This window comes from Apis dorsata, unplaced genomic scaffold (genome assembly GCF_000469605.1).
Source record: "Apis dorsata unplaced genomic scaffold, Apis dorsata 1.3 scaffold_374, whole genome shotgun sequence".
NCBI classification, from domain to species: domain Eukaryota; kingdom Metazoa; phylum Arthropoda; class Insecta; order Hymenoptera; family Apidae; genus Apis; species Apis dorsata.
In genome coordinates, this window is record NW_006263637.1 from 151,792 (window position 1) to 160,331 (window position 8,540).

The 8,540-nt window shown below is 30.7% G+C and overlaps 4 protein-coding genes across 5 annotated transcripts in view; all 4 read right to left on the bottom strand.

Annotated features, from left to right (window-relative positions):
* Positions 1–3,315, bottom strand: part of LOC102671625 (blue-sensitive opsin-like) — a 9,945-nt gene extending 6,630 nt beyond the window's left edge. Inside the window, exons 1-2 of one of the 2 annotated variants that reach the window (XM_006618750.1) lie at positions 2,855–3,315; positions 161–255 (exon numbers count right to left, since the gene is read on the bottom strand). In XM_006618750.1, coding sequence (XP_006618813.1) covers positions 161–255; positions 2,855–3,052 — 293 coding nt within the window. In that variant the 5' untranslated portion in view covers positions 3,053–3,315. The remainder of the gene's footprint in view (positions 1–160; positions 256–2,854) is intronic. The other variant, XM_031511961.1, reaches the window with a different exon arrangement.
* An 899-nt stretch (positions 3,316–4,214) lies between these two features.
* Positions 4,215–5,638, bottom strand: LOC102672855 (proteasome subunit alpha type-3). Its single transcript, XM_006618755.2, has 4 exons — positions 5,452–5,638; positions 5,278–5,360; positions 4,711–5,102; positions 4,215–4,623 (listed from the first exon to the last, which is right to left on the bottom strand). Exons 1-4 carry the CDS (start codon positions 5,470–5,472, stop codon positions 4,355–4,357), a joined length of 765 nt encoding a protein of 254 aa, XP_006618818.1. The 5' UTR covers positions 5,473–5,638; the 3' UTR covers positions 4,215–4,354.
* A 342-nt stretch (positions 5,639–5,980) lies between these two features.
* On the bottom strand, positions 5,981–6,979 carry LOC102672989. The gene is made up of 4 exons (XM_006618756.2): positions 6,770–6,979; positions 6,535–6,646; positions 6,311–6,464; positions 5,981–6,190 (listed from the first exon to the last, which is right to left on the bottom strand). Exons 1-4 carry the CDS (start codon positions 6,947–6,949, stop codon positions 6,046–6,048), a joined length of 591 nt encoding a protein of 196 aa, XP_006618819.1. The 5' UTR covers positions 6,950–6,979; the 3' UTR covers positions 5,981–6,045.
* Positions 6,980–7,829: 850 nt separating this feature from the next.
* LOC102675875 (odorant receptor 67c-like) overlaps positions 7,830–8,540 on the bottom strand; it is a 2,472-nt gene continuing 1,761 nt past the window's right edge. The window contains exons 5-7 of the mRNA XM_006618777.2: positions 8,369–8,494; positions 8,077–8,232; positions 7,830–7,924 (exon numbers count right to left, since the gene is read on the bottom strand). Coding sequence (XP_006618840.1) covers positions 7,859–7,924; positions 8,077–8,232; positions 8,369–8,494 — 348 coding nt within the window. The 3' untranslated portion in view covers positions 7,830–7,858. The remainder of the gene's footprint in view (positions 7,925–8,076; positions 8,233–8,368; positions 8,495–8,540) is intronic.

Below are 8,540 nucleotides of genomic sequence, written 5' to 3' on the forward strand. Positions count from 1 at the left end.
GCCATTTAATTTTTGAAGAAAAATTACTCGAATTATCGTTCGACTCGAAGCTCAAAGGATTATATTCATCCAAGAGTCAAAAAATTGTCGTTTATTATACTTGATATGCTTCAATATGGAAAGAAAAAGATTATCATAATAGTTTAACAATGAGTTATACCAGAGACACATTTTGTAGCCCCAGTACCATCCACCAGTGGCGGCAGAGACCATCGCGACAGGATTTCCAAATATGGACACCAGAAAATCGCCAAACTGAAATGAAAATTATTATATTATTATTCGATACTAAATTTTCTTCTTCGAAAAAAAAAAAGAAAGAAACAATTATCCGATCATTCTCTTATCTTATATCTTTAATGAGACATTCTAGATTAATTTTACAAAATTTAATTAACGAAATGAATACTTAACATTTTTGCATTGATTTTTTTAAAGAAAATATGTACATGTTCGACCTTTTTCATTACAAACAATAAGTAATCTAGTAGATAATTTAGATTATGACATTTAGATTATACTAGTTGTTTAAATGTGTTTTTACAAAGTTCTTCCTTAACCAGGAAATTTTAATCCCTCTTTCTTGAGTCAATATACACAGGAAGAGAAAGGAAAATATACATTTAATTATCCTTTGCTTTTACGATCCACTTGTGAAATTTTAATTTTGACAAATCGAAAACGCAGAAGGAAGAGCGCTATATCGATACAGAGGAATGCGTTCCTTGTAGAAATCTTGTTTTTTCTACGTTCTTCTGTAATTTTTGTGGAAATATTAAATATTCATGTTTTTTTTTTCCCAGATTGTTTCGTGGAATTCAATTTGAAAAAGGTGAACACACACGAAACTCAAAAAACGGATGAACTCTGATTTTGGAGCTGTGTTGATTTCTTGATTTTTGAAAAGTGTATAATTAGTAAAGAAGATTAAACTCAATCAAATGGAATTCGACTACACAAAGGATGCAGTGAATTCCTTTTAAAAGAATATTTTTAGAAACGATTTTAAATATTCCTTCTGTATTTGAGACTCTTTCGCTTTTCGTAGCTTGTATGATAAATAATTAAATCTCTTTGCAAGCGTAAATGCTTTCAGGCCATCACGTAACGAGTTTCGAACGTCTAAATAGACTTACTCAAATCCAGACGAAATATATTATCACGAATTTAATTTGGCTTGATTTAGGAACAGCAACACTCCTGAAATTTATACATTTTATAATCAAATCGAGGATGGATAAAGAAAAATAAAACAAGTTGCGCGAAATTTCTTTTAATTTGAGAAAAATTAAAAATTAAAGATTAAAGTTTAAAAGTTCAATCCAAAGAAAGAAATTTTTAATTTTTAATTTTTTTTTTTGTTAAATTCTTTTAATTTCTTTTAATTTGAGAAAAATTAAAAATTAAAGATTAAAGTTTAAAAGTTCAATCCAAAGAAAGAAATTTTTAATTTTTAATTTTTTTTTTTGTTAAATTCTTTTAATTTCTTTTAATTTGAGAAAAATTAAAAATTAAAGATTAAAGTTTAAAAGTTCAATCCAAAGAAAGAAATTTTTAATTTTTAATTTTTTTTTTTGTTAAATTCTTTTAATTTCTTTTAATTTGAGAAAAATTAAAAATTAAAGATTAAAGTTTAAAAGTTCAATCCAAAGAAAGAAATTTTTAATTTTTAATTTTTTGTTAAATTTTCAAGCTTCTCCTCGAGAAAGACAATTCCTCCTTTTCTTTCACTTTTCTCAATAAACACCTACGTTCTCAAGCACATGCATCCGCGACAAATCCTTAATATTCATTTTCAAACTCGCTCTTGATTAAAGAAAAGATTCAAATTGATCAAAGCAAGATTCAAATTGAATCGATAACGATTTCATTAGCGATATTCACTCGTTCTTCGATGCTTTAAAAAAACGTATTGGATTATTTTCTAATTCTAATTTTTTTTTTTTTTTTGTTCAATACGAACAGATATCTAATTTATTTTAATCGAGATAAAATAATAAATTTGAAAATGATTTTCGTAAAAGAAGATATTTCGTATTGAAGAATAGAAAAATGATGAGGGACAAAAATATTTAATTAAACATTGAATAACGTAGAAATGAGAATTAAAATTTCTTTCAACTCATTGTAATCGTCCGACAGAAATTTAATCATCGATGCAACGTTCATTAACAAATTTATGGCATTTAAAAAGAAAAAAAAAAAAATATCAGGAGAAAAATATCAATTTTCAAATTATTTCCACAAATTTCAATAATACTTTCCGTAGACAGAATTTTAACCAATGAGTAAAAAATTTTTTTGCAAATCGCTCAATTGAAATTCATCAAATTAAATTTTCACTCATCGATCTTTTTTATCGAATTAATAGTAATGGAATTTTGTATCCCTATGACGATGAAATTAATTGATTTTTAAATTTTTAAAAAAAAGTGCGATCAAAAAATTGTACATGTTGTTTTACAAAGGAAAAAGACGCGATAACGCGAAGCAATGCATTTTTACACGGTACGTAAAGTGGAAGCAACGCGTCTTCCATTCTATTCTAACCGCAACACTGCGCATCCCTTTCGATCCTTATCTACAAACTATTCGCACATACACGAACCTCAACATTTCCTATACGCGTTGTGCACGAGCAGAATATTCCATCTTCGATTTATTTCTAATAAACGCGTTTAAGTTAAGTTGAATAAGTTCGCACGACGAAACGATCACTCGAAGAATAATATTTAATTAATATTTAAAAAATATTATAAAAAAAGAGAGGAAAAATTTGTAACGAAAATTTCGCAGAAAACTCAAACGAGTAATTATTATTATTAAGAGTATTGTTACCGTCATTATCACTTACGACTAGATTAAACAGAATCACGTTCACAGGGGTCCAGAGTATCTGCGCGTCCTTGACGATCACGATCGCCACCAAGAGATTCGCAGTGAACCCGAAGAATCCTATAAATCCCAACGCGATCGCGGCACCAATGTACATCACCGGACTTACTTGATCCTCGTAAATAACATGCTCCATTGTGCTCAGGTTCAAAGACATTCCTTCTCTCGTTCCTTCTCTTTCCCTTCCTTCTTATCCCTTCGCCCTTCCTTGCCACCTCGCGGGGCAAGTAAATATCGAAAGGCAAATCGAAAACTCGACGGGTAAAAGAGAAGAAAGGGAATCGGGTGAAACGCCACGTGTTTTCCCCGATTGACACCGAGCGTGCACGCACACACGTAACTTCGAAGGAATTTTCGAATTATTTTATTTTCCTTTTTATTTGTATTATTTATCTTCTCGTGGGCGGAGGAGCGAAAATCGGCTCGCGTGTGCCGATCAAAAACAAATGTATGGCCAAGTTTCAAAGTCTACCTACCCTTATATAAAGCCCGGATGAAACTACCCTCTTTCCTCCGACCGCACTGGTAGCCGCCTCCTCCTCTACCTAGTCGCAGCTGCCGGCTAAAACCAAGCGTACAGAGAGAAACAGCATGCGCGAGAGACCGTGCCACTGTATCGTAAAATCCCCCCGTTTATACGCCAAGGGCGTAGTAGATTGTGATTCCATTGTCGAGAAATCAACACGTGGTATAATATATTTTTTTTTTTTTCTTTTTTAATCCACCCGACGCGATCAATTTGCTCCCTATATTCCTTTTTCGATTATTATTCTTGCCACTTGGTTCAAGGATATTCCCTTTTGAGGATAGTGATAATGGAGTGTAAATCTGGTCACGCCAAGCGACGTTGGCTTCTACGCAAAAGCGGTGAAAGAATGGACGATACGTTGCCACGTATATTTTGTTATAATTTTACGCCTGATTCTTCGAGTTTTGTTTTGGATAAGTGATTTTTGAAATTTAAAATTATTCTATAAAGAGAAAAAAAATGAAAAAATGAAAAAAATTATGATGTAATCTGATATATAGTTTTCGTTTTTCAATTTTTAAAGAAATCGTTTGTCAGCCAGCTGAAAAGTTTATAAATCCGATTAATCTCGGTAAAGGGGATTATATTCATTATTCGTGGATTATTGTGAAACTTACGTTAAATAAATCGATAGAGGATCCCATCGATATAACGCAATAGGTTTTTCTTTTAGTAGATTAAAAAGTTACGTCATAATTGGAAAAAAGATCACGATATCTTTTTGTAATCACGAGACAAAATTACGAAACGAGAAAAACAAAATGATTGTGGTGAAAAAAAAGAAAGAACGTAATTTGGCAATTTTATAAAGAACAGACAATATTTTTTTTATTTAATCGAGTCGTGACAATTATTTTGCTATAGCAATTTGTATATATTTAAATTATAACTTACAATATAAAAAGTATGTTTAGTACTATTCGAATCAATTTACATGTCTTCTGTATCACTGTCTGAATCTTCTGCCATTGCTTGCTTCGCTTTTGCCTCAGCTTCAGCTTTTATATTCGCTGGTATACGTTCGTGTTTTCCATTGGTATGCTTACCAACCCAACTCATTTCAAGTTCAAACTGCTTGTCTTTCAATTCGTCGTGAACTAAATAAATTATACGCGCAGCTTCTTTTACCAATTCATTACAAGTCATTTCGGATAACTTTAATTTTTCTATTTCCGTTTTTGCGGATTGTTTCGCTTTGCCTATGAAACAATATTTTTAAGTAATAGAATATATTTAAAAAAATGGAGAAAGATTAATTATTTAAACGTATAAATTAAATTACTCACCAACAGCGCAACCATAATATCCGTATGAAACACCAGAAGGATCTATCATATACATAGCTGGACCGTCGTGTTCATAAGCACCAAGAATTACGGAACAACCATAAGGCCTAACTGCCGAATACAATGTATAAGCGTGCATATACATGGAAACTCTTTCGTTTAAATACTTTAAAGGGATACCAATCCCATATTGGGATTTATAGCTAGATGCTTCGGATCTAGCGATTTCTACAATTTGTCTAGCATCGGAAATCAAACCAGATACTGCCATACCAACGTGTTGGTCTATATTAAATATTCTTTTATTTGTTCCAGCTTCATAGAGCTTCGAAGTAACTATTTTTTCTACTGCAAATACAATGCCATCCTTTCCTCTTAATCCTATAACTGTTCTATAAATATAAAAAGTATATAAATATGATTGTCAAAGAAATAAATAGAACGACGATAACAAAATGAAGTAAAAGAATTTAGAGATTCTTTGTATAACGATATTCTTAAAGATTGAATAGATAAATTAGTAAAGTAAATATCAAGAAATAATCAAAAAATAAAATAAACATTCACCCTCCATTTTCGACAGCTTTTTGTGCATATTCTACTTGAAATACACGTCCGTCCGGTGAAAATTGAGAAGCAGACAAGTCATACTGAAAATCATAAAGAGGTTAACTTTTATTGTTTGTCATTAATTAATGGTATTTTCGAAATTTTATTCGAAATTATATTTTAAATATTTACCCCTGTGCCTATAGAGCTCATTTTTCACTCGGTCGTAATTACAAGTACTTCAATACTTTTAAATACAAAAATTGTTTATACACTTTACGGCGTGAATAGGCGAAAATCAAAACTTGATCGTCAGTTTCGTGTGTTTGGTTAGGTATCAAACTATCGAACCGACATCTGACGGCGATTGCGAAAACTTTCAGTAGTTTTCAAACGTTCACAGTGATGACACATGATTTCTTTGAAAAATGAATTAAAAGGGAAAAAACAGATAAAATGATTGTTTATTTATTAAAATTTTAAATATACGTGTCGTTTAAGATAAGATTTTTTTCCTCGTTATCTTTCATCAATGTGTTTTTTTGGAAAAGTATATTTTATTTACCGAAGAACATCAAAACGTCATTAAAGAATATAGAAATGGCGCATAAATAAAAAATTCGAAATTAGAAGAAAAGAACAGGTAATGAAATTTATAATAAAATATTAAATTATAAAAATCCTTTATGCATTTTATTCTTCTTTCAAATAATATTAAAATATTAATATTCGAATAATACTACAGGTTCTTTCGAAATATTAAAAATTATTTATATCCCTATACTTTCACTTTCTATTTTCTTTCAAGAAATTCTTAATATTCTCCTTTTTGCAAGTATATTCAGGCGGACAGCCATCTGTAACACCATGTTCGATGGCTTTTCGAATTTCTGCCAATGTTTTCTCGTACGTTCCTTCAATTAACAAACCGCTAAAAATATATTCGATTATTAAAAATTAAATCACTTTGTTGTGTTTAAAAATATTCACTGGTTATCAATTGAAGAAGGAAAATTTAATTTAAAGAACAACATTACTTCAAACTACGTACTGTGGCAACAATTTCATTGTTTCAATGATTATTTCTGCAGCTCTTAAATATTCCTTCGCAACGTGAGGTTCTTCACAAGCTGCTCTATATAGACAAGTATCTCCCATTAAATATCCCAATGCCAGTGTAACCTCACCTTCGGATACTACGTTTTCTGAAAGTAAGTTGTTAATTTCAATACTTGAAAATTGATTCAATCCCTATAATAATTTATCACAAAAGACCTTCTTCCAATTCACGCCCTTTGTAACCATGATTTCCTAAATATCCTGCACCAAAAACGACCGCTTTCAATACCAAAAGCAATAACAAATTTGATAAATTTAGATTCAACACCTGAAACAATCATGTTTTAATTAAATTAAATATCTTTATACTTTTATTTATCTTACAATTTCTGTCCAGTTTATCCAATTTATTTTTTTTATATATTCTTTCAAATTCTTTCTATCATCTTACCTGGCTGCTCGTCGAAGATCTTTGCACAAGTTCCTTCGCTATTTCCATCAACATAGAGCCACCGTGTTTCTTGTTACTCGTCTCTTTAAGAAATTGAAACTCACGATTGCCATCCGCATTTCTGGCAAAAACTCCATAACTCACCAATCCAAATACGATCAAAATTCTCGCATTCAACATTCTTCTTCGTTTCGTTATAAGCAAAACTGAATTATCCTCGTTAAACAATTTAAAAAAAAAAAAATTCTATTTCAAACCAAATTGTCCACCGTACGAATATATTATGCAAAAAAGTTTTCTTTTTCTTTTTTGCAATTTCTTATTGAAAAAAGAATAGCGCGCATACCACGACACGATATATCAAAATGGCATCGAGCTCGATGGGGACGGTAATTTTTATAAGGCGACATTTTGTCTTGCCATCAAACCGTAAACTCTTATCTTGTTGTGCATCGAGCAAACAGAGAGTGGCTCGTGTCTCTTTTCTCCCATTGTGATTCTTTTCCACGCAGAATCGTTTAATAACGTTTATTAACTAAACGTTAAAGCAGACTTTCTTTCATAAAGATCGACGGAAATAAATGGTGAAAGCTTTGCGACTTTTACTTTATCGAGACATCTTTGCGGATATTTATTTAAAAATAAAAAAAAATATATATATATCCTTCTTGATGTTGGGTAAGAAATTTCAACGAATGGAATCGAATATTGCGACGAATAATATTTGTAACGAAAATAGATGGATAAAATAGATAAAAATAGGTTTTTAATTGACGATATGTAGACCATGTTCGATATAAAATATGCATCGATCATGGTCTATGGTTCGTCCATAAGCAATCGAAAATGAGAATCATTCAAATATTCATCCAAAGTTTGTCAAGAAGAAGAATAAAAAAGAAAAAAAGAAAGAAAGAAAGAAAATTATATTTTCGAGCTTTCTCAAATGAGAAGATTCATTTTTCGAGGAATCTCGTTAATGTATTATTAGTTTGGATTGCCTGTTTATTACTTAAAATATTAATAACATCATCGAATCAATGGATAATTAAAAAAAAAATTATTTATAATATTCTCTTATTATAATATTCAATGTTTTATTTTATCTTTTACCGCGTATAGAACGGAAAGATAACGCATCGAGGTTTTCAAGACCTGGAAATAAATACAGAAAACAGAGATAATTATCGCGAAGATTTTTTTTTTTTCTCAAAATTGCGAAATTAAATTAAATTATAATGAATATAAGTGAATATAAGAGAACGATGCAAATGTACGTTGTACACGTGTTTCTTTCGCACACTCACCTCGGAGAACAGTTGCAGAGTGAAGGAACAAAATCTGCCTGCTGTTATAGTTAACGGTGACTTGGCACGGCACATGACAATTATAAGCATTCTTGTGATCTTTGGGGGTAGAGTGTACCATTCGGTATTGTACGCAGCGTTAGCTATTTCCATGCTCTGGAATCGCAAATTTTCCATGAATATTCAAACTGTATATGTTTATAATTATGTGTTGAATAAATTTTTGTAAATTATTACAAAAAACGGGGAAATGTCGATTTTTAATTAATTTCTCCCTTTAGAAACGATGTACCTCGACTGAAAGTCTCTCGCCCACGTAACAATACAAGTATAATTGCAACATCACGTAAAATACATAGATAAACAGGAACATTAATTGGAAATACAAGTATTCTTGCGCTTCTCCACTGCCAAATGACTATAAGTGGAATTTAAAAAAAAAAAAAAAAAAAAAAAAAAAAAAA

What these genes read in the sequence shown, in the direction of transcription:
- LOC102672855 (XM_006618755.2), bottom strand. Translation starts at nt 5,472, where the DNA reads ATGAGCTCTATAGGCACAGGG. An exon ending in TGAGCTCTATAGGCACAGGG is followed by an intron (nt 5,361 to 5,451) that starts GTAAATATTTAA and finishes TATGATTTTCAG; the next exon opens with TATGACTTGTCTGCTTCTCA. An exon ending in ATATTATGGTTGCGCTGTTG is followed by an intron (nt 4,624 to 4,710) that starts GTGAGTAATTTA and finishes ATTGTTTCATAG; the next exon opens with GCAAAGCGAAACAATCCGCA.
- LOC102672989 (XM_006618756.2), bottom strand. Translation starts at nt 6,949, where the DNA reads ATGTTGAATGCGAGAATTTTGATCGTATTTGGATTGGTGAGTTATGGA. An exon ending in GATCTTCGACGAGCAGCCAG is followed by an intron (nt 6,647 to 6,769) that starts GTAAGATGATAG and finishes TGATTGTTTCAG; the next exon opens with GTGTTGAATCTAAATTTATC. An exon ending in ACAATGAAATTGTTGCCACA is followed by an intron (nt 6,191 to 6,310) that starts GTACGTAGTTTG and finishes ATATATTTTTAG; the next exon opens with CGGTTTGTTAATTGAAGGAA.